Genomic DNA, 25,074 nt, shown 5'->3' with positions numbered 1-25,074 from the left:
TTTTTGTTTCATCATTTTAAAAAAGCTGCAGTCCATGAGGTCACAAAGAGTTGCACATGACTTAGCAACTGAACAACAATTCAAAAAATAAATTAATAAAACCTTTTCTATAGCAGCATGTTATCAACAGGAGAAATTCTAGAGGTCAAAAAACAGCTCTTTACAATCTGACTCCAACCTGTATTTCCAGCTTATCTATCTCCCCTAGTTCTAGCCAAACCAGACTGCTCACGTTCTTTAAACAGAGCCTGCATTTTCATGCCACTGTGTTAAAGGCCTTTGCTTCACTTCTCTGCCTAGAAAATTCCTTTGAAAGATCCTTCAAAATCTAGCTCAAATAATACTTTCTCTGTGCCACATTCCATGATGCCACTAGGCAAAACTGTTCACACAGCATTTTGTATATATTTTTATTAAAGCATTTATCACATCAGAATTAAATGCTTAACTCTTCTTTTCACCTCCTAGAATTAGAACCTAGTACAACTGTGGATGATAAATAAAATTACTCTTAAGTTACAGTACTTAATAAAGTCCAAAATTACTTTTATTTTAATTTAGCAATACAAAATGACTGATTAGTCAATGTCTAAGTAGTCATGGTTTTAACAAAAGCCATAAAATTTAAATAATTTGAGTAGACAAAGGTCATTTTCATATAAATTAGATGTTATAAAAGTTCCTACAAATAGAATTCAGTCACCAGAAATCTTCTTAAGAAGAAAATTCTAATACTCTGGACCAAACCTGAGTCATTTGTCACAGTAAAGTTAACATGAGTAATGATGCGGGTAAAATTTTAAGTGAGAGATGAAAGTTCCCAGAATCTAAGCCAACAGAATCAAAGGCTACAAGGATACCATTTAGTAAATTACTCCTTGGCACACTGACTGAATGCCCTCAGAAATTATTGTCCCTCCCAATTCAAGTCACTCCTCAAGAGTAAGTTACTCCCTATAAAGTTCTAACAGAATTTATATCTTATTACTTGTTCCAGGTAAGTTAATATTTAATTCCGATTGGACAAAACACAACTATACCATACATGCAATCAATCTATTTCTCTCCCCATACGTAATTTACAACAACCAAGCCAATAACATACGGAACCGCCAATACAGTTTTTAGCATATAATAACTATAGAAGAATATTTAATGGTTCCTCAAATATTTATTGCACTAACTGCATTTTGCCAATTCTATTTGAAAAGTATTCTACTCTTTTCTATTTGAAAATCTACTTTACCTATAAAGGAAATGTCATTTCACTTAGGTTTAGTTTTTTTTAAAGTTATCCAAACTACTAGCTAATTTTTTTCTATTATCCCCAACTTATAACTTTACTTAATATGCTACCAGCTCAGGCAAATGAGGCAAATGAGGCTCAGGCAATGGAGCTTGTGGTAAAGAACACGCCTTCCAATGCAGGAGACGTATGTAAGAGACACGGGTTTGATCCCTAGGTGGGGGAAGATCCCCTGGAGAAGAGCATGGCAACCCACTCCAGTATTCTTGCCTGGAGAATCCCATGGACAGAGGAGCCTGGCAGGCCACAGTTCATGGTCCAAATCTGACCCCTTACTATTTACTGTCAACTCCAACTACTTTCTTTCAAACTCTCACCTATCCACAAACTTCCGGATCTCTAAAAAACCGCCTGTCTCCAGCTCATCTTCCTGACTGTAAGTCACTCACTTTTCAGAGGTAAATAAATGATCAGAGCTAGGGATGGATCACTACCCTCCAAGGCAACCTTTAACACAAAACACATCTTTAAGTCAAAATGTAATCTTTGCGTTCTATTTCTGTTGACATTAAATTAAAACCAACTCAACTACTTCCATGTGTTACCCATTCGGGCAGTCACAGACCTGAATAAATATTTGTGTAGTATTCTCCATTACCTAGGCTGAGAATTCTCCTCATACATTCTTTCTTTCCCCTCCTTGAAGAGGCTTATGGTCTGCTTAGTTTTCTTCATCAAATTCTCCATGAACACCCTAAAATACTCATTTTCTCCAAGTGTCTCCATCTTCCCCTCATATCTTGACAAGATAGTGCGGAGATGCTGGTAGGTATCTGGCAGCAGGTCTAAGATATAAGGTGGGCTATTCTTTAGCGCCAGCTTTGGGTTCTGACACAACCGCACCACCTGCAACAAATGGAAAAGAAGGACTATTACTTGGAGGATCTTACGGGCAACTTCCTTTTTTTAATTTAAAAAAGTTATAAAATATGTGCTCTCTTGCAAAAATACGAAAAATGCACGAGAATATAATGATCCATAAACACCCCCCCAATCACTTTTAGCAGTCCCCCGAAAGGGTGGGTTCTTAAAACTGTATTTAACAGTTCAGATAACACACAGAAGACTAAACAATTGGGGTGGGGGAGACACCCACACACACGCCTAAAAAATGCTAGACGAAGTACAGCAAGTTTCTTTGAAATGCATGGCTCATCCCACAACAGAACAAAGAAATTTTCCAGGGGCACAAATAAAGAACATGGCTGCCCTGGGAGGAAGACCTTGGAAATAAATGTAGGAGCCTAGAGCTTTGACGGCCACTGGGGACAGGAGCACAGACTCTTGGACCCAGCAGAGTTGAAACCAACTCTTTCAAGACACCGTTTCTTCCCATGTAAATGCAAGACTCTCAGAATGTTTGCCTGGTAATTTATTTTACCTTCTTTTAAACTTTTTTGAGTTCTTAGCTTTAAGTAGGTCTCTTTTAAAAAACATATAGTCAGATTTTTTTAATCCAATGTAACAATCTTTGTCTTTTTGACTGGTGACTTTAGTATATTTTATATTTGTTATAATGGTTAATAATTTGTATTCATTCTTATTCTTATTTAGCACTTTCCATTTACATAGATTTTTCTGTGTCTGAAAAAAACATAAATTAGCAGAACAATAACGTCTATTTCAGTAAAGAAACAGACCCACACATATATAGACCCTTGACTTATCACAATGGAGTGACGATCTTTCCAAAAACAGTAGTGGTACAATCACATAGGAAAAAAAGAAAGTCAAACTAAACCCTCACCTTATACTATATAATAAACAAAACAAATCAAGGACTTCCCTGGTGGTCCAGTGGTTAAGACTCTGTACTCCCAATGTAGGGGACACAGGTTTGATCCCTGGCCAGGGAACTAAGATCCCATGTGCTATACAGCATGGCCAAAAATTAAGATGAATAAAATAAAAAGAATCCACTCTTCAAAAAAAGGACAAAACAAAACCAAAAACCTAGATGGGTTCTAGACCCAAATGTGAAAGGCAGCTTTAGAAGATAGGAAAACTATCTTTCATTACCTCATGATGGAGAAAATATTCTGAAACAGGACCATAAATACACTAGCAATAAAGGAAAATATTAAACTCTACCATACTCTCAAAGAATTTCTAGATACCATGAAAGAGTGAAAACGCATGTACAGAAACAGAGAAGATATTTATAATATGTATATATTAAGACATATATATATATATATATATATATCCAGAATATATAAAGAGCATCTACAAATCAGTAAGGCAGATACAACCTAATACAAAATGAACAAAAGACTTGAACAAGAACACAACAAAAGAAGATATCCAAATAACCACTAAACATATGAAATGGTCCTTGATCTTATTAATCATTTTAATTTCATTAAAATGAAAATCATACGCTCACAACTACCACTACACACACCAAACTGGTAATGTTAAATCACTGGAAAGGAGCAAGGACCTTCAAATACTACTGGTGGGAATCTAAGCTAATAAAACCACCCTGAAAAACAGTTCAGCACTATATTGTCAGGCTAAAAGATTCATATGCTCTACCAACCTGCAGATCTCCACCTGGAAAGGTATACTAGGATACATATACAAAAATATTTAACAACTAACAACTACCAACAACCCAAATGTCCATCAGCAGTAGAGTGGATAAACTGTAGTATATTTATTAGCAATAATACACTACGACATTGGAGAAGGAGATAGCAACCCACTCCAGTATTCTTGCCCGGACAAGGACAGAAGAGCCTGGCAGGCTACAGTCCATGGTGTCGCAAGAGTTGGACACAACTTAGTGACTACACCACCACCACCATACTACCACATGGATGCTCCTCTCAAAACAGATCTAAAGAAACCAGAAAACAAAATATACTTAACACCATTACTCATATATGACTACACTACTATTACAAAGATATCCCATTAAATTGTTGAGATATGCATACATGGGTGGTAAAAATATAAGTAACAGAAAAAAATAAAATTTATCTTATTTGCAGCTGATATAACTGTCCATGATTAAAATAAAGGAGAACTGACAAAGCATTAGAAACAAACAGTCTAACAGGTTACTGGATTCAAAACCAATAAACCAAAACAGCATTCATAAATATTTTATAAATAAGTTTAAAACATGATTTTAATTGTTGTCATTTTAAATGGCTTAAATAAAATTTTAAGGCTCCTAGGAATACATCTAACAATTTACAAGACTTTTATGAAGAAAATTATTAACCTTTACTGAAGACCGTAAAAACAGAAATTAAGGAAGAATTGTATCATGTTTAAGGAAATGTCACTTCTCCCCCGAGTTAGTATATAAATGCAGGGCACTTCCTATCAAAACCCCAAAGAGCTTTTTCGCAGAACTTAACAAGTTGATCCCAAACTCACATGGAATAAAAAGAAATGAAAACCAGTCAAGCCTATTTTGAAGTAGGAGGTATTTACCCAATGGGCTATCAAGACTCTTTCATATCTTACAATTAAAATAATGTGATATCGGCCAAAGACATATAAATGACCAAATGAATAAGAAGAGAGACCAAACAGAGACACACACGTATAGAAATTCAGTATCAGAAGCGGCATTACAAATAAGACCAAGAGGAGTTCCCTGGTGATCCAGTGGTTAGGACTCTGCACTTCTACTTCTGGGGCGGGTCCTCTCCCTGGTCAGGGTACTAAGATCCTGCATGCCCTGAGGCATGGCGAAAAAAACAGCAAACCCACAAACCAATTAAAGAGAAAAACTACTGGAAAACTGGTTATCCATATGGAAAAAATATATCCCTTACACATTGCATAAGAAGTAAATTTCCGGTGAATTAAAGATTTTGTGCAGAGAAAAAGCTTTGAAGATTTTCGGAAAAAAATTTGGAAAATATTTGTTGAACTTTATGATCTCAAAAGGGAAGTATTAGTTAAGACACAAAAACAAATCATAACCATAAACAAAACAAAAGACAACCCACAGAATGGGAGAAAATGTTCTCAAACAAAGCAACTGACAAGGGATTAATCTCCAAAATATACAAACCAGCTCATTCAGTTCAATTTCAAAAAACAAACAACCTAATCAAAAAATAAAAGGAAGATCTCAATAGACACATCTTCAAAGGAGACACAGAAATGGCCAAACACATGAAAAGATGCTCAACATCATTAATTAGTAGAAAAATGCAAATCAAACCTACAGTTAGGGGTCACCTTACATCGGTCAGACTGCTCTGCTGCTAAGACGGATCAGTCGTGTCCGACTCTGTGCGACCCCATGGATGACAGCCCACCAGGCTCCCCCGTCCCTGGGATTCTCCAAGAACACTAGGGTGGGTTGCCATTTCCTTCTCCAATGCATGAAAGTGAAAAGTGAAAGTGAAGTCGCTCAGTCGTGTCCCACTCTTCGAGACCCCATGGACTATAGCCTACCAGGCTCCTCCATCCACGGGATTTCCTAGCCATCATCAAAAAGTTTACAAATAGGGGGCTAGTGGTTAGGATTCTGGGCTTTCAACTGCATGGCCTGGGTTCAATCCCTGATCAGGGAACTGAGATCCTGCAAGCCGAGCTGTGCACCAAAAAAAAGAAAAGGATTCTTACATTTACGGCATGATTTTGTTGTGCAGAATATAACTGGCTTCCTTTTAATCCATCCTGACAATCTTTGGTTTTAACTAATTTGACCTGTTTACACTTCAATTATGAAACTTATTATTGCAGGTCAAATACTGCCAATTTCATATGGTTCACTTAATAAGTTCTGACAGTATAGTAAGTAAAATAATTTACTGTTTCCAATGTGTCTCTCTTGTTTCACATTCCTTTACCTTCCCTTTCTCTAGCCCTTATTTAGTTTACACGTTTATTGTCCCATTTTTCACCATTAGCTTGTCAAATATATATTCTTCTGCTACTCTTTAAATGAACACCTTAGTAATTATAAAATGCACTGATTCATGAAAACTTGTATCAAGTAGTACTTTTACACTTCCCAGACAATGCAAGGGACATGGAGCACTCGCTCCATTTACTCTTTTCAAGTCATGTGCTATTACTATCATACATTTTAACCCCAAATAGCATATCAAGTTCATAAGTCATTACTATTTATTATTTTATACAGACAACATTCATTCATATTTACCCACATAACCACCCTTCATCCTCTTCATTGCATCTCAAATCATTTTCCTTCAGCCTCAAGAACACCCTATGCCCTTTAGTGTATAGGCTATGGGCTGTAAATTCTCCTCAGCTACAGGCATACCTCGGAGATACCACCATTTCCAGACCAAACCACTGCAATGAAGGGAGTACTGCTATAAAGCAACTCACACAAAATTTCTGGTTCCCCAGTGCACATAAGCTATCTTTATATTATACTGCAGTCTATTAAGTGTCCAACAGTAATGTGTCTTTTAAAATAATATACATACCTTAATTTTAAAATATTACTAAAAAATTGCTAATCTTCAACTGACAACACAGAGCTGCCACGAACCTTCAATTTATAAAACATGTATTATCTGTTAGGTGCAATAAAATGAGGCATGCCTTCTGGATACCACTGCTCCTGTTGAAAAGTCTTGCTGTCGGTCTCACTGCTGCACCTTTGAATATAAAATGTCTTTTATTCTGTGGTCGCTTATAAGATTTCTCTTTTCTTCGGGCTTTACTAATAATGTGCCTCAGTGCAGTTTACTCTGGATTTTTCCTGGTGTTGAGAACACTTTATGACTTCATTTTCACCAGTTTTGGAAAATTCTCAACCAATTTCCCATCAAATACAGCTTCTGCCTCATTCTCTCTATTCTCTTTCTCAATTTCAAGTACTTGTTCATGAGAACTTTACTCAGTATTCCATACGTCTCTCACACTCTCCATCCTTTTGTCTCTCAAAGCTTCAGTCTAGATTTTTTTCCAACTTATCTTCCACTTCACTAGTTTTTCCTTCAGCTTTATGCTGTTAAACCCAACCACTGAGTTCTTTAACAATCAGTTCTTAACAATCAGTTCTTCTGGGTTTTTTTTTAGTTTATTTTTTTAATTTTAAAATCTTTAATTCTTACATGTGTTCCCAAACATGAACCACCCCTCCCACCTCCCTCCCCATAACATCTCTGTGGGTCATCCCCGTGCACCAGCCCCAAGCATGCTGTATCCTGCGTCAGACATAGACTGGCGATTCAATTCTTACATGATAGTATACATGTTAGAATGCCATTCTCCCAAATCATCCCACCCTCTCCCTCTCCCTCTGAGTCCAAAAGTCCGTTATACACAGCTGTGTCTTTTTTCCTGTCTTGCATACAGGGTCGTCATTGCCATCTTTCTAAATTCCATATATATGTGTTAGTATACTGTATTGGTGTTTTTCTTTCTGGAGTTCTTCTGTTTTTCAGTTCTAGAATTTCTATTTCATTATCTACCATTTCAGATCTCTGACAAAATTATCAATTTTACTTTCAATTCTTCTAAGACATTTATCATAGATATAAACCCATGACTGACAGCTCAAATATCTGTATCCCTTGTATGTTTCTATTATCAATCTTTCCTGTTCATTGTAGTTTACCTTTTCATAAGCCTTCCTAATTTTTATTGAGGACTGAACACTATATATAAAAAATTATAGAGATAATCTGAGGCTATGGATGATATTATCCAGAAAGGATTTGCTTTTGCTTCTAGCAAACAGATTAGCTAGGGACATGAGGAATTCCAGGTTGTCTTAATCTAACCCAAAATTGAGATTAAAAAGCTGGGTTTCAGTCTTCAGTTCCCTGTAAAGACAGAAGTAAATAACTCCTATAATTTAGGCCCTCAGGGACTCAACCCCCAAATCCAGAGTGTTTCCCTCCACCGTGGCAGGCCCTAATTCCAGTTTTTTGTCCTCCATGACATGAGCATTTTGAAAATTCTATTTGGCCTCTTCACCTATTGCTTTTAGAATCAACAATGACCTCATGGGCAAGGCAGCCTCAAAAATCAGGCTTACCTTTCAGAGCCTTCCTTATCTTCCAGATCCTGGCCTCTAATTCCTCATTGCCTTTATAGCTCTTTGACCTCTTCTAGCTTCTCTAGTTGCCAGCAGCATTATTTGGTTCCAAACAACCTAGTCTAACATTGGTAGAAGAAGAAATCTGACTTCCAATGCTTTAATTCATATTTTAAAATGCCTATTTTCTTGTGTCACCAAAAGCTTATATAAACTTTTTAAAGACATCTAAATGATTGTACTCTATGGACATACTGCATCTTAAACCATCCCCTCCACTTTAACATTAATATTGTTTTTAAATCTTCGCTATTACAAATATGACTGTGATGAACAACTTTGGAATCACTAGGTCCATCTAGAACAATTGCAAAATTCCAATTTAGTTGCTAATTGTTCTTCAAATGATGTAAGAGCATATGAAAAATTTTAAACTAAATGTTTTATCCTCTGTACATCATTTCCTGTACTCTTGAAACAGAGCCCTATATAAGCCTAGCAAATAAAGACAAGCTGAATCAACAAAAATATCTGATTTATGAATATTTTAACAGTGTTTTAGGAAGCGGCTCATCCTATTAAGGGTTTCAAGCCAAAAGGGAACAACACAGCCAAGAAACAGGACTCTACCTCAGAAGACAATATACTTGAAATGCAACAGAGTTATGAACTCATACTAATTTTTAAAAAGTAGTCTTTGATTTATAAGTATTACATTCCAAAATCTCATTTGTAAGGCAGGTATTTATGACTGAGAATATACATTTATAATAAAAATTAAAATGGTAGGTTCTTAAATTGGTGCACGGAAGGAGTTAGGGGAGAGTGACATTGAGACTAAGAGACCAAGACTGAAGGTTTTATCTTCAGAGACTACGGAATGTGTTTCACATGGATAAAGAGCCAAAAAGAGAAGATAAATTAAATGGGGTCTACAACCCAGCTAGGAACACTAAACACCTAATACCATAGAAAGAAGGGACACCTTCTTCCCCTAAAACAGGAAGAAAGGGAGTGAGGACAGGTTGAAACAGACACAAATATTTAAGAAGATTGCACCTGGTTTTGATTTTTCTTAATGTACCCATTCAACAAATATGTCAGGCACTGGGACATAGAAGTGAAAATACAATAATCCTGAATCTGAGTGGAATCAAGCAATAAACAACAAAAGGAAATCAATAAGAAAAATATCAACTTCTTTGCATATAATTAAAATAGAATAATAAGAAAATACTGAGTGACACTGTAGCATGGTGAGTAGGGAAGGCTTCTCTAAGATGAACTTAGGCTCAGTTAAAATTGCAGGAAGGAGCCAGTCACGTAGAATCAGCAGAAGAGTAGGTCAAACAGAGAGAACAACTAATCCAACAGCCCTAGAGCGGGAACAGGTTTGGATCTGAGGAACAGAAAGGTCAGTGAGACTAAAATGTAAGGAGCAAGGTAAAGAGGGTCATTGAGAGAGAGATGTGGAGCATGAGGGAATTAAAAAGCAGACAGTAAGAGAAAGCCTAAAATATATGTGTTTATGTGTTGAATTGAAATGTTTTAATACAACAAGATTACACCAAATAGCCGCATCAGAATGTCCTATTTCTGTCTTTTACTTTCAGTAAATTTCTTAACCTCTGAGTCTCAGTTTTTACCTGTAAGACAATAATACCCATCTCATAATAAGTGTTTATGAAGGGACTGCACAATTTCAAAAAAAAAAGCAGACATTTAAGGCTCGTCCCCTCCCCATTTCCATACAACCTGACCAGGGTTATCTGCAGGTTACACAGGAATTATCTATTGAAGACAGGTTAGACCTCACATAACCTTTTGATAACTCCCAGAAACTGACCCCATTATTCCTACCATCCTGGCCATGCTGCAGGTAGCCTTCCAAACGTGTATGGTCTCAGACTACTTCGTAACCAAAAGATAGAGAAAAGGCAGCAAGCCTCCCAAGAACAGGGTGACCAACAACCTGCAAAAGCTACAGTATCCACTCCTTCAAAGGTTCAAATCAAGCAGAGGTCCCTCCAAATTTATTATATCCAAGGCCACACACCCCTAACCCATATATTCTCCCTGCTGCTGCTAAGTCACTTCAGTCCTGTCCGACTCTGTGTGACCCCATAGACAGCAGCCCACCAGGCTCCTCTGTCCCTGGGATTCTCCAGGCGAGAACACTGGAATGGGTTGCCATTTCCTTCTCCAATGCATGAAAGTGAAAAGTGAAAGTGAAGTCGCTCAGTCGTGCCGGACTTTTCAAGACCCCATGGACTGCAGCCTACCAGGCTCCTCTGTCCATGGGATTCTCCAGGCAAGAGTACCAGAGTGGGTTGCCATTGTCTTCTCCTATATTCTCCCTATTTCAAAGCAAATGTATTAAGAATTCAAGCTAAAATGCAGTATTTGCCTAATACCTCTGGGAAAAAAGGTACACTTCCTTCCACTAACAAAACTAAACTAAAATTGTTCTGCCCAACCTATAGTAAGCAAACAATAAATGCTGTTAATGACAATGAACTGAAAAACCATATTACCCCTCACAACAAACAGATTTAAAATATCATGAGGTCTAAAATGTCTCCTAAACACTTGATTAGTTCACATTTTTGAACCACCACCATCCCATGGTACATCCCATGAATGTTACCAGTCCCTCCTTAGAATGTGACCTCATAAAGATTGTTTGTAGATTAAATATCTGCTTTTCTCAAGATATTTCAAAGATAAATCATCACATGACCAGGAAAATCAGCACTCCACTGACAATTCTGAGTCTTTAGCACTAACACAGACCATAAGGAAAGTATATAGGTTGAGTAACTTTTTTGATATTAAAATCTCCAGAAAAAAAAATTCCCTAAATATTTAGAGCTTCTAGGGGAAAAGTTTCCCAAAGCCTTTGTGAATAATTCAACTCAATAGTTAACAAACATCAAAAGCCAAAAGAACCTGCCTTTACTACTTAGGGATACAAGGTGGCTCAGACGTTAAAGGCGTCTGCCTACAATGTGGAAGACCTGGGTTTAATCCCTGGGTCAAGAAGATCCCCCTGGAGAAGGAAATGGCAACCCACTCCAGTACTCTTGCCTAGAAAATCCCATGGATAGACGGAGGAGCCTGGTAGGCTACAGTCCATGGGGTCGCAAAGAATTTTAAACACTTAGTTTTCATTAACCTCTAAAGTACAAATGAGCATTCTGAGCTTTAAAACTTCACCAAAAAAATTTCTGAAAGATATTTTCCTTGTCTATTCTCCATTTGCCTAATTTTATTTTGCTTTACAAGTCCTAGAATAGCAAAAATGGCTTCCTTTTGTTTACTTCTGCCTGTACATTTACAGCATCACTCAGAACAATGTCAAAAAGAAACACACTCAGCTCCGGGAAACCAACAATATACTTGTACAGCTGCCATATACTCCATTCATAATAGCTTCCTCACTGGCCTAACACCTCCCTTTGCTTCTGCCAAGGGCTCAACAGTCAACAAAAAAAAATTTGGAAAGTGCTATGATTACAATAAAGAGGAATAAATTATGGTTGGAAATTGCCTAATTCTACTCTGAACACAGAATCTTCTACAACACTAAGGAATGAAATTTCTAGTTAGGCAGAAAACTATAAGCTTATAGTTTTAGTATAACTTATAGACTATGAATGATTAAGTATTTTTATCTCTGTAACCTTATCCATGGAAGCATTTTTCATTTCAAACTTTTTCGTATGATAAAAAGCATGATTAAAATAACCACTATGCTTCAAAAGCAAGTATTCAGTATGGTGAACTATACATAAAACACAGAAAATTTGATTTCAGTTTTAAAGAATCAGTTGCTCAAGAGAACAGGAAGTACACCAGAAAGGACTAGGAGCCAAGAGACCTGGGTCCTAGTCTGGTGACTGACATTAACTGGCTATGTGACCTTGAGCAGGTCACTCATCTTTCTAGGACTCTCTCCTTCTACAAATTAAGTTAGATCAATTAATTTCTTAAAGTCTTCTTAAAGCTTCAAATTTTAGAAACTAATCAACTTAGAAACTTAAAAGAGATTTTAAGTTTTACAAGTGTAACTACACAGTGAAGTATTTAAGTGAAAACAACTCCTGACTTTTTTCAAATAGTAATCAGAAACCCCTATTTTTTAAGAGAAACATATCATCACTAGTAATAGCCCCAAGGAAAAAAAGGCTTTTACTCAAATTACTATTCTCCATTATTGATTTATCAAAACCCATCCAGGGACCTGAACTATAACTACTACCCAGTTCAGTTCAGTTCAGTTCAGTCGCTCAGTCGTGTCCGACTCTTTGCAACCGCATGAATCGCAGCACGCCAGGCCTCCCTGTCCATCACCAACTCCCGGAGTTCACTCAAACTCATGTCCATCGAGTCGGTGATGCCATCCAGCCATCTCATCCTCTGTCGTCCCCTTCTCCTCCTGCCCCCAAGCCCTCCCAGCATCAGAGTCTTTTCCAATGAGTCAACTCTTTGCATGAGATGGCCAAAGTATTGGAGTTTCAGCTTTAGCATCAGTCCTTCCAAAGAACACCCAGGACTGATCTCCTTCAGAATGGACTGGTTGGATCTCCTTGCAGTCCAAGGGACTCACAAGAGTCTTCTCCAACACCACAGTTCAAAAGCATCAATTCTTCAGCAGTCAGCTTTCTTCACAGTCCAATTTTCACATCCATACATGACCACTGGAAAAACCATAGCCTTGACTAGATGGACCTTTGTTGGCAAAGTAATGTCTCTGCTTTTGAATATGCTATCTAGATTGGTCATAAGTTTCCTTCCAAGGAGTAAGAGTCTTTTAATTTCATGGCTGCAATCACCATCTGCAGTGATTTTGGAGCCCCCAAAAAATAAAGTCTGCCACTGTTTCCACTGTTTCCCCATTTATTTCCCATGAAGTGATGGGACCAGATGCCATGATCTTAGTTTTTCTGAATGTTGAGCTTTAAGCCAACTTTTTCACTCTCCTCTTTCACTTTCATCAAGAGGCTTTTTAGTTCCTCTTCACTTTCTGCCCAACACTTCTCAAATCTATTTCTGCTTTATTGACTATGCCAAAGCCTTTGACTGTGTGGATCACAATAAACTGTGGAAAATTCTGAAAGAGATGGGAATACCAAACCACCTGACCTGCCTCTTGAGAAACCTGTATGCAGGTCAGGCAGCAACAGTTAGAACTGGACATGGAACAACAGACTGGTTCCAAATAGGAAAAGGAGTATGTCAAGGCTGTATACTGTCACTCTGCTTATTTAACTTATGTGCAGAGTACATCATGCAAAATGCCCAGTTAGATGAAGCACAAGCTGGAATCAAGATTGCTGGGAGAAATATCAATAACCCAAATATGCAGATGATACCACCCTTATGGCAGAAAGTGAAGAAGAACTAAAGAGCCTCTTGATGAAAGTGAAAGAGGAGAGTGGAAAAGTTGGCTTAAAGCTCAACATTCAGAAAACTAAGATCATGGCATCTGGTCCCATCACTTCATGGCAAATAAATGGGGAAACAGTGGAAACAGTGGCAGACTTTATTTTGGGCAGCTCCAAAATCACCGCATATGGTGACTGTAGCCATGAAATTAAAAGACTCTTACTCCTTGGAAGGAAACTTATGACCAACCTAGACAGCATATTCAAAAGCAGAGATATTACTTTGCCAACAAAGGTCTGTCTAGTCAAGGCTATGGTTTTCCAGTGGTCATGTATGGATGTGAAAGTTGGACTGTGAAGAAAGCTAAATGCCAAAGAATTGATACTTTTGAACTGTGGTGTTGGAGAAGACTCTTGAGAGTCCCTTGGACTGCAAGGAGATCCAACCAGTCCATCTTAAAGGAGACCAGTCCTGGGTGTTCATTGGAAGGACTGATGCTAAGGCTGAAACTCCAATACTTTGGCCACCCCATACAAAGAGCTGACTCATTGGAAAAGACCCTGATGCTGGGAGGGCTTGGGGGCAGGAGAAGGGGACGACAGAGGATGGGATGGCTGGATGGCATCACTGACTCAATGCACATGAGTTTGGGTGAACTCCGGGAGTTGGTGATGGACAGGGAGGCCTGGCGTGCTACGATTCATGGGGTCTCAAAGAGTCGGACAAGATTGAGCAATTGAACTGAACTTTGAACTTCTCAACTACCACCCAACACTATTTATTAAAAACACTCTGCCACTTACAACTAATTACCAATCTCATTATTTTCACTTATCACATTAATCACAGGACAAAAATACAGTCAATAGGAAATTAAACAACTGACATGTGCTTACAGCTTAACTGTGCAGTTTTTATATATGGATTCTGTCTTTAAAAGGAAAAAATAATTCTCTTCCCAGACTTATCAATGCAACTTCAAAACCAAATACTTAGCATGAACTAGAGATTAAATTATTTTAGCATCATTTTTGGATGTCAGACCCTAATGAGAGCACAACTGTGAATCAGGGTATTGCAGAGTTTCCAATTTGGTCTAAAGCACCTCCCCAGTTCCAATTCCCTTTCTGGTCTCAAGGATTAGGTAAAGATGTGCCTGATGGTTCCCATGGTGTGGGGTATAGGGAGCAGGGCTGGGATTCCTCAGCCGGTATAAGTTCAGTTATATCTCTAGTTTGTAAATGTGAGCACTGGCTCATTCTTAATTCCCTAGCACCCAGCAAGAAGTTCAATGAAAATGTGATGTGGAAAGGTGCCAACACAATTTTCACCTAAAGAAACTAGGAATCAGCTACCATATTTAAATCAACAAACTAGACAAGGATTGCGGATAAAAGCAGATTTTTTGGAAGGCAATGTGCCAATACATACTTTTCAAAGTTTAATGTATGATTCCCTTGACCCAGTACATTTCATTTCTAGAAGTTTATCCTGAAGAACACCTAGAAACTGCTTAATAGATTGTCACTGTAACACCGTTTCTAATATTAAAAATCAGAAACAACCTAGAAGACTATGATTTATAACATATCCATATTAAAAAATCTTAAATAAAACTTAAAAAAAGAATTCAAGGAGACCTACATGTTGTATCAACGTAGATAATCTTTTCATTCTAGAAGCACTTTTGTTTAAAAATCCCACTTTTGCTTAACAATGTATTTTATATGTATTAAAAACATTATATATACCACTTATCAAATTTAAGAACATAATATCTTAAACATAAATAAGATACTCCACTTTTTTTTTAATAAAATTTGTCAAACTTATCTAAAATAAAAGTAACTGTAGAAGGGGCCTTGCTTCTTGAAGTATGATCCATGTCAGCAATACAGTTTCAGGCCCCACCTCAGACCTATTCAGACAAGATCCACAGATCTGAATTTATGTTAAAGTCTGAGAAGCACTGGTTTATAAAACTCACTTAACAGAGTCTGAACACCAGCTCAAGATCCACATTAAAAAACAAAACTATGAATTGGGTGGCTTATCTTACTTAATTTCTCTGAATCTTGTTTCGATCTCATAAGACACATTATTTTGAAATTTTTACCGTATCAGCAGATGTGAAATTGTAAACTGCTCCACAATATAAGGAATTAGTAGCTGTCAGTCTTTGCGACTAAATGCTAAGAAGGCAACAACTTGTTCAGAGCCCTTTAGAAAAAGGAACTGGAGGGATGGACCCCAAATAGTAGACAGTGGTTACCTCTAGAGAGAATAGTAGTTTAGGGGTAGGGGACTAAAGGGAGACTTACATTTTGTTCAATATATTTTATGATCCATGAATTGTTTCTCATAAAGAGTGCTGTATTTGTATACTGCTATTCAGATAGGTCTAAGAAGTGAAAGTCACTCAGTCGTGTCCAACTCTTTGTGACCCATGGACTGTAGCCCTCCAGGTTCCTCTGTCCATGGATTTCTCCAGGCAAGAATACTAGAGTTGGTTGCCATTTCCTTCTCCAGGGGATCTTTCCAACGCACAGATCTAACCCAGGTCTCCCGTATCGTGGGCAGACTCTTTACTGACTGAGCCACCAGGGAAGCCCAGGGCTAAGCAAGGAGGCAGGAATTAGGATCCCATCCCCCTCACTGAAGGAGCAGCGGGTTGGCCTCATTTTAAGATTTCCTCATGGCTGATCCCAGAGCCACAGGGAAGGTCAGGGGTGGCTGTGAGGAGGCGCCCAAGGTAGTGGACACTGCTGAGTAAGACATGCCACCCGTCCCAGAAGTTGCAGAGGGGAGACCCCGAGTCACTGCTGATTAAGGAGCTTCTATAGTGGTGACATTCCATCTCCTAGGGCTTGACTCCCCATGGGTGTGCACCATGAATGCCATCACCCCTTTCCCCTCCTCCTTTTGGAAGCTGCTGCAGGAAGGAACATTGTGGGGACAGAGCTGAGGCTGGCTTCCAGTGCTCCTGGTTGACTACTCCCACCTATTTCCTTCCAGCACAAAATGTGCTAATCATGAAAATATTTCACAATGACTTGCTTGTTATAATTCCCCTCTTCCAACAAACCTAATGGAGATCAGAATTAATAACTTCATTGGGAAATGTGAATGAAATTTAGGCCCAGTTTTCAAACAAATACTTAGACCATTTTTCTTTTTATTTATTTTTTTCACTTTTCTTTTAATACTTAGTTCATTTTTCTTTGAATGCTCTAGGCTAGTCATTAGTGGACATTCTCATATGGTTCACTGTAACATGAACTCCACTGAAAGTAGACTTGGGGAACCAACTTGCCCATGTGTATACAGCTAACAACGTATGAAAAACAGGTTTCATTATAGCAAGAGTCACCAAAAACTTCAATCAAAGCCACAAAATAAACAGAGCAGATTATCTTCTTCCCCAGACTGAACCCTTCAAAATTTCTATCATGAATCACATGAAATGCTCAGTGAGCTCACATTTCACAAGAATTAAGAGAGAATATTACATCCATTGGGGGAATTCTTAACAGGTTTGAAAACAACACCATCTTTTTTTACAATGACTATGTATCACTTTTATAACCAAAAGAAGGTAAAAACTACTTTTAGCAAATGTCATTTTAATTCAACACTCAAAAAATAAAAAATTCCCTACCTTATCCCCCTAATTAATCACACAGAAAATAAGGGAGCATGTTTCAATCTCATTTTACTTTATTAAAATGTCTGCACTTCATTCAGCAAGTATAATACTATATATCAGACACAGGAACTGAAGTTAAGACAAAGCCTTGATCTTGAAGAGATCTAGTGGAGGAAGAGACAGATGAAATAAAAAGTGATAAATGCTACCACAGATAACATGAATTAAGTATCGTAGAAAAATAACATGTAGAAGCCGCCACAATAACCATGCAAAGTAACCAGTACACATAATTTGAAAAGACACAAATCTTTAACTTAAAAGTAGATACTTCTTTTAATGGTACTAGTTAAACATCATGTTAATATCATTTAAGAAAATATCTACTTTGTGTGTGAATGGAGGTGTGAGAGTATGCATGAGGATTGCTGTTGTATACCTACACAGGTCACTTTCTGAAAAATGACTTTCATTATCAAGACTGTTGTATACCTGAGAACTTACTGTATGGAGGAAATAACTAAGCCTTGTTCAGTTGCTAAGCCGTGTCTGACTCTTTGTGACCCCATGAACTGCAGCATGCCAGACCTCCCTGTCTATCACTGTCTCCCCGAGTCTGCTCAAACTCATGTCCACTGAGTCGGTGATACCATCCAACCATCTCATCCTCTGTCTTCCCCCTCTCCTGCCCTCAATCTTTCCCAGGATCACAGTCTTTTTTCCAATGAGTCAGCTCTTCATATCAGGTGGCCAAAGTATTGGGAGTTTCAGCATCAGCAACAGTCCTTCCAATGAATATTCAGGGTTGATTTCCTTTAGGATTGACTGGTTTGATCTCCATGCTGTCCAAGGGACTCTCCAGACTCTTCTCCAACACCACAGTTCAAAAAAGCATCAATTCTTTGGTGCTCAGCCTTCTTTATGGTCCAACTCTCACATCCATACTTTGACTACTGGAAAAACTTTGACTGTACAGACATTTGTTGGCAAAGTGATGTCTCTGCTTTTTAACAGGCTGTCTAGTTTTGTCATAGCTTTCCTTCCAAGGTACAAGCCCCAACTAAGCCTTAGGAGGTGGGTAATCCTGGATTCTAAGTCAAGCTCCCTATTAACTAAGTAACATAACCTCTTCAAAGCTAAGTATGCAAAAAAGAGGAATGATACTGCCAAAGAACTAGTGAAAGAAATTAATGTAATTAATAATGATTACCACTTGCATACCTCTTCCTTTCAGTTTTCCTTTGGGGACACACAAAGCAATTTCATTTAACAAATATTTACAAATGCACTTACTATTGTGTAAGACCTCGTGATTAGAGACTGCAGGAGATAAAGAGATTACAGCTGTTGTCCTCGTGATATTTACATCTTGAGAGGTTAGGATAGAGAAGAAATATGTGCATTTTTTTTTTAATCTTTTGGCCAAACTGCGTGGCATGTGGGATCTTAGCTCCCCAACGAGGGACTGAACTCATGCCCCCTGCACTTGCAGTGCAGAGTCTTAACCACTGGACCACCAGCGAAGTCCCTGTACGTGATGTTTAAACTTAAGAGATCCCGTATCGCACTGAACATCCTTACTTAGTCACTTATCACTATAATGGAATCTCCTGGAATGCAAGAATTTACACGTAGTGCTATCCTTGGGATTTAGTGAGCATGCAAACATAGGGGAAAGGTAAAAAGGAAGGGAGAAAGCAATCCAATGAAACATACGGATTCATAAATTCTGTTACGTGCATTTTACTTCCAAAATACAAGAAGTTACTTAAGGTGATTTTTTTTACAGCAAGCCAGAAAAGGTAAGTAGTAGGAGAATTATCTTTTTAAAAAGCTTTTTCAAATCCATGATTTAAAGGAAAGCATTTTTCCAATAAATCATATTCCATTAAATAAATCAATACCTCGAGGTTTTACTAACATAAGCTAATTTAAAATAAAAACATAGCAGGGACCTAAAATACTGCCGGCATGATGCTCTACTTCAGTGGTGGACAAACTAAAACGTGATGGATTTTTCTGTACACCTGCAAGATAAGAATGGCTTTTACATTTTGAAAGAATTGTAAAAACAACAGCAGCCAAGAATATAGAACCGCATAGGTGGCCAGCAATGCTTAAAGTATTTACTACCTGTTCCATGACAGAAAGTTCGTCAACTCCCACTCTATCTCCCAATGGAATTTTGAGTCTCTCACTAAACTCAATACTTGATATTTCCACATTTACATTTAAGGCAATTATATGATTGCTTTCTCTACCCCCTAGCCAGCTGTCTACTTCCTTACTAGCCACTTTCTTCACATACGGGTAGCTTCACAAATATCAATTACAATATACTGGGATGGCAAGGAAAAAAAGAAAAAAAAACTATAGAGACTGAACCACATCTTCTGTTTAATAACAAGCATCCTAGCACAAGCATTTTTCCAACAATGAGTTCAAGTTTTGCAATGGAATAGTAAATTGAACCTACACTGACCAGAACCCATGACTTAGGCCAACTTCTCCATCCATGTATATCAAATACGGAGGAGAGGAGACAGTTTCCAGTACTAAATCAATAAGCTGATTAATAATAGGCTGGAATAATATTCACCTAGCTTTAATGACAAGGTTAAAACAGGTAAGAGATGGTGACTTAGAGCTAAGTTCAATAAATGAGTGGGACATTTGTGGATTTAACACGAAGTTCTTCATCACTTGTATTATACAACATGAAGTCAAGAAGGGTTAGTGATACATTAAGACTGTCAACAATAAAGTGAAAAAAGAGAACATTTATGCTCAAAACATCAAGAGTAAAAAAGCACACTCTAACAACATTACAGGAGTATTCAGAAAATCTGGAAAGCAGAATAAATCTACCGGATTAACACATTAGAAAGAAGAACGAAGCTTTCATTTCAGCACAACCAGTAACATGTGATACAGGGCACAGACTACTAAAATTCATCTTTCAAAACAATCAACACAAGAATAAAACCACCGCTCTTCCTACACTAGAATGGAAAAGGTAGAAACCTACTTTCCTTCAACTATCAAAACCTGAAAAGCCTTTGACTCAAAACAGAGGTCTTTATTCTTCCCAAATAATTAAACATTCTGCAGAAGAAATCATACTACACACTCTTTAAAAAGATGGGAGTTAAGGCTTAAGGGGTGGGGACAACCATTTTAAGGACTACATTACAGAGACTCTAGAGTTTGACAAAAAGTTTTATTTTTAAGGAGAGGTCTCTAATCAATACAATCTTGATACATTGCAGGTTGATACCTGTGTCTCAAATGAGAAACTAATTAGAAATGCAAATTTCAGGAGAAACTTTTTAAGTCAACTCTAAATCCCCAAAATGCAAACCTACAATCTTCAGATTTTGAATATATTCAATATATATTTTTAAAGTATCAATCCACTTAAAATTCCCTTAACTGCCTACCTTTCTGTAATGGTTTTACTGCAATTTCTAAGAATGAAATTAGCATTGTAACAGTAATTACAATACCAATTACTTAACATGAGAAAAACCAGCCCTGAAAAAGTAGCTTCTGAAGCCACTGGTATGCACTACAGGAGCGCTAATTCACACAGGACTTATTAAGTATTTCTACAGCACATTTATATCTGCCAAGTGCTTCATAATCACTTTTATTAGCTGTTTCTAGTCCAAAGCAATCCATGAAAAACTTTACAGAAGAGGAACCTAGGCTCAGAGAGGAACCAAAGAAAACCAATTTTACTGTGGAGGAAATAACACCATTCTCTTACAATATACGCCTGATCCTTCTAACCATCTTTCATCTACAGAATGAATTTTGCAAAAATCAGTTATTGATAAATGTTGAAAAACAGAAAGGAAAAACTGAATGCTCTGGAACAAACCGTTAGGCTTGGGACTAACTACTATCTTTCATTATACAGACATACTCTAAGGAAGTAAAATTCTGTTAAATGCCAAGCTTAAAGTGAAGTTATTTTTTACACTTGCTAAAAAAAAAAAAAGTAAAGCAGCTCATCTAACAATTTTAAAGTCAGGTTCTGCAATAAGGAGTCGGGATAATTAACAAAAAAAGTAGAACCCAACAAAAAGCACTGTGTATGAGGAGGAAGTTCTGAAAGGAGTCAGAATCTGCTGCTTAACCCACTCGGTCAACGTATCTCTCCGAAGATAAAGGTTATAACCAGAACTTGTGGTTTAATCAGTGCATATCTCAGCACCAGCAATGGATCCCATCCAATGTTTTGGAAGAGAAAAACTTGAGCCAGCGCTAGATGTGGAGGAAAGTTCCTTCCTCGGCCCATTTAAATATTCCCATTTCTTTTATCTCTGTCACATCTTAATGAGAAGAAGGGAAGGAAAAAAAAAAAAAATTGTACGCTCACCCAGAGCAGTCTGCCCGCGGAGTTGTCAGGACCCCAGGTCTCTCCACGAGAGCCCGTAAAACCGAATTCCCTAATTAGAGCCCGTCCAGCTCAGTCCCAGCCGGTAAATCAAGCGCTCTTCCTCACCGCCCCCTCCCTCCTATCTCCCGGGGCCAATTCCGTGACCCACATCCCTACATCCTGCGCAGAGCCCCAAACTCTGCAGCCCCACTAGACTTCCGCCCCGGTGGCTCCCCAGTTAACCTCCCCCAGCCCCCACCCCATCTTTGTCTCGCAACCCCAAACACACCACCTCAACGTTCCCCCCGACTCCCAACCGCAGCCCTTCCCCCTCCGCCGACCCCCGTCCTCCTGATCTCCTCCCTACCCCCACAGCCCCCAGCCCTCGGCCCCGTCACCCCGGCTCCTCGCCTCCCCAGCCTTGCACGACCCGTCCCCTCCCCCAGCTTCCTCCGTCCCTTCCTTCCCCTCCCTCAGCCCCTCCGCCCACGCCCACCCCTGCTCCCGCGGGTGCTCCGCGGGGCCTTTCACCTTGTCCATGAGCTTCCAGCACTTCTCCACCATCTTCTTGTCCACGGTCCCCGGCGGGTGGGGGCTGAGGTGGTGGTGGTGGTGGTGGTGCGGCTGGAAGGCGTCCTTCATGAGCCCGATCAGGCCGCCGGAGCCCCCGGAGCCGCCGCCGCCCCCGGCCCCAGAGCTCTTTTTCACGTTGCCGGCCATGGCCCGGGAGAGGGTCAGGGCCCAGCCGCGTCCGCCGGCTCCGCTCGGCTGCGAGTGAGGGAAGGAGGGCGTGAAGGAGGGGCCTCTCCCGGCCGCCGCCGCCGCCGCCGCCGCAGCCGCCGCCGGCCGTCCGGCGGAGGGAGGGGCGGCCGCGGGGAGGGGAGTGGGCGGCGCCGGGCGCGCGAGTCCGCGCGGGCGCGCCCCCTCACAGAGCGCGAGCCCGGGGGGAGCGCGCGGGGCTCGGAGAAGCGAGCGGCCGCGTCTGGACTGAGGAGCGGCCTCTCCTGCGCCTCCCCCTTCCCGAGTCACCGCGCCCGGAAAGCCGCCGCCAAGTTTCCGCGCCGCCTCCCCCGTCCCTGCCCCCGGGGGGCGGGCCCAGGCCGAACCGTCCCCCTTCGCCCCCTGCTGGAAGAGTTGGGGAAAGGGAGGGGCGGGGCTAACGTGGAGTCTGCGCACTAGGCAGAAGCCGGCCCTCCATGTTCCTTCTGGGTTGTGGGTTGTCAGCCCTGGAGGAGGTCGTTGGGCTATTTAAGTTAAGACGGGTAGAGCTAGGAAGTTCCACTGGTTAATCAGAATGAGAACAAAGGCCTCGACCAGTTCTCCCACAAAGTGATTGTAACCTCTTCTGAGTTACTGATTCTGAGTGGTTTTTTTCAGAGGGTTACCCACATGAACCTCTACTTTAATAGAAGAAATTGATGCCTGAGTTGTGAGTCAACCTTCAGTTTCATGTATATTTCAGGCTTGTGGTGAGGGGTCATTTGAATTCTTTTTTTATTTTTATTTCTATTTTTAATTGAAGTATATTTGATTTACAATGTTGTGTTTCAGGTGTACAGCAAAGTGATTCAGTTTTATATGTACCTATTAATATATTTCAGATTCTTTTCACTTACAGTTATTACAAAATATTAAGTATAGTTCCCTGTGATACAGAGTAGGTCTTTGTTGGTTATCTAGTTTATACTGAGTCTTCTTAAAAGGGAGTCTACTGCACTATTTTACCTATAATGATTCTTGGAAAGGATTTTAGAAGAAAGGAGATTTGGGAATTTGATGAGAGTCAAATTTAGAATGGCATCTGAGCTTAAACTTTTTCTAAACTTCTGGCTTTGTGAAAGCTCCTTTCTACATTATGAAAAGAGTGTGTGTTTTAGGGGGGGGAGTGTGCGTGCTCAGTCATTCAGTTGTGTCTGACGCTTTGTGGCCCCATGGACTGTAGCCCATCAGGCTCCTCTGCCCATGGATTTTCCAAGCAAGAATACTGGACTGGGTTGCCATGCCCTCCTCCAGGGGATCTTCCCCATCCAGGGATCAAACCCACATCTCCTGCATTGGCAGGCAGATTCTTTACCACTACTACCACCTGAGAAGCCTTAAGAAAACATCTGCATGCATGCTAAGTCGCTTCAGTCCTGATGCCCTCCTCCAGGGGATCTTCCCAACTGAGGACTGAACCCACATCTCTCATGTCTCCTGCATTGGCAGATGGGTTCTTTACCACTCACACCACCTGGGAATCCCCAATTGTTAAAAAAAAAAAAAAATTAAGACGTGCCATGGAAAGAATCTCGATGTTGTCTTTACCCCACACCTGACAAATTAGGAAACTGAACTTTGTTTGCTTCTCCTAACATTGTGGAAGAAAAAGGGAAGTTTTTTCCCCCACTCCCTCATGTTTTAAACTCCTAGTTAAGTCAGGACCAGGAATGGGAATGCTGCAGATCATTGCATCCTGATTAGACCTCAGAAAGGCTAGCGCCATCAGGCCATGAGTTCTTCTTCCAGGCCCTTTGACCTTCTTGAAAAAAAAAAAAACACTTCCCCCTTTTTTTGCCTTAAGATTCCCTTGCTTAGCACCTTGTTCTGCAGGTGGGTAGGCCAGTTATCAGGCCCTGACCACAGAAACCTTGAGCTTTGAGCCCTGGCCTGAGGAGGCCATGCCCCTCCCAGGAACAGCAATGCAGTTCCCAGTCACTTCCACTTTTCTAGTCTCAAAGTTCCGTTGGAAGAACTTTGAAAAAACAGAACTTCCCTCCTGAAGAAGGAAGTGCCCTGCCCTAATTTGCTAATTCTGAGCCTCAGCTTTGGGAGTTTGCAGCCCCTGGTGTGTCAATAAGTACTCAGTTCCGCCTTAGATTCCCCACCTAGCTCTTCTACAAAGCTCTTGACTGATTAGGGAATTAAGCTTATCAAATGATCCTAGAAGAGAGGGGTGAAAAAAGATCTCTGAACTCAAAGACTCTTCAGCCAGACATTCTTGTTTGTAACTCAGTGGCCTGTATCTACAATTGATTGTGGAGTCAGAATTATCATTTCCTATCGGTAGAATTTCCATTAATCAGTACTTACCTAGAAAGAGTTAGAATGGCTAAAGAAAAAATACAGGCAAAGCTCTTATATAATTGTCAAAACTTCCCACCCCTGATGTGTCCACCCTTTTTTCATCACCGTTACTCAGATCATTCCCTCTGCCTTAGTTGTAGGCCCTCCTTTCCTCCCACTGCGTCTATAGAAACCTTTTCCTTACTGATTTCCCTGCCACTTTAAATCCATTCTGTCACCAGACCAGTGTTCCTAAAGTATACTTCTGACAACAAAAAAACAATAACTTTCAGCACTCCCCATTGCCTCCT

General features: G+C 39.7%; 1 protein-coding gene and 1 non-coding gene across 4 annotated transcripts in view; one reads left to right on the top strand and one right to left on the bottom strand.

Annotated features, from left to right (window-relative positions):
* The window catches only part of CBL (Cbl proto-oncogene), an 88,629-nt gene extending 66,135 nt beyond the window's left edge, over positions 1 to 22,494 (bottom strand). For 2 of the 3 annotated variants that reach the window (XM_027979317.2, XM_027979318.2), the window contains exons 1-2: positions 22,250 to 22,494; positions 1,905 to 2,152 (exon numbers count right to left, since the gene is read on the bottom strand). In XM_027979317.2, the coding sequence (XP_027835118.1) occupies positions 1,905 to 2,152; positions 22,250 to 22,438 (437 nt within the window). In that variant the 5' untranslated portion in view covers positions 22,439 to 22,494. The remainder of the gene's footprint in view (positions 1 to 1,904; positions 2,153 to 22,249) is intronic. The other variant, XM_060399749.1, reaches the window with a different exon arrangement.
* On the top strand, positions 3,090 to 3,162 carry TRNAG-CCC (transfer RNA glycine (anticodon CCC)). The gene has a single exon. It is a non-coding gene; the product is annotated as a tRNA-Gly (tRNA).
* Positions 22,495 to 25,074: the final 2,580 nt, after the last annotated feature.

This window comes from Ovis aries, chromosome 15 (genome assembly GCF_016772045.2).
Source record: "Ovis aries strain OAR_USU_Benz2616 breed Rambouillet chromosome 15, ARS-UI_Ramb_v3.0, whole genome shotgun sequence".
Lineage (NCBI taxonomy): Eukaryota > Metazoa > Chordata > Mammalia > Artiodactyla > Bovidae > Ovis > Ovis aries.
Note: the sequence above shows the minus strand (reverse complement) of the source record. Positions and strands in the feature narration are given on the sequence as shown.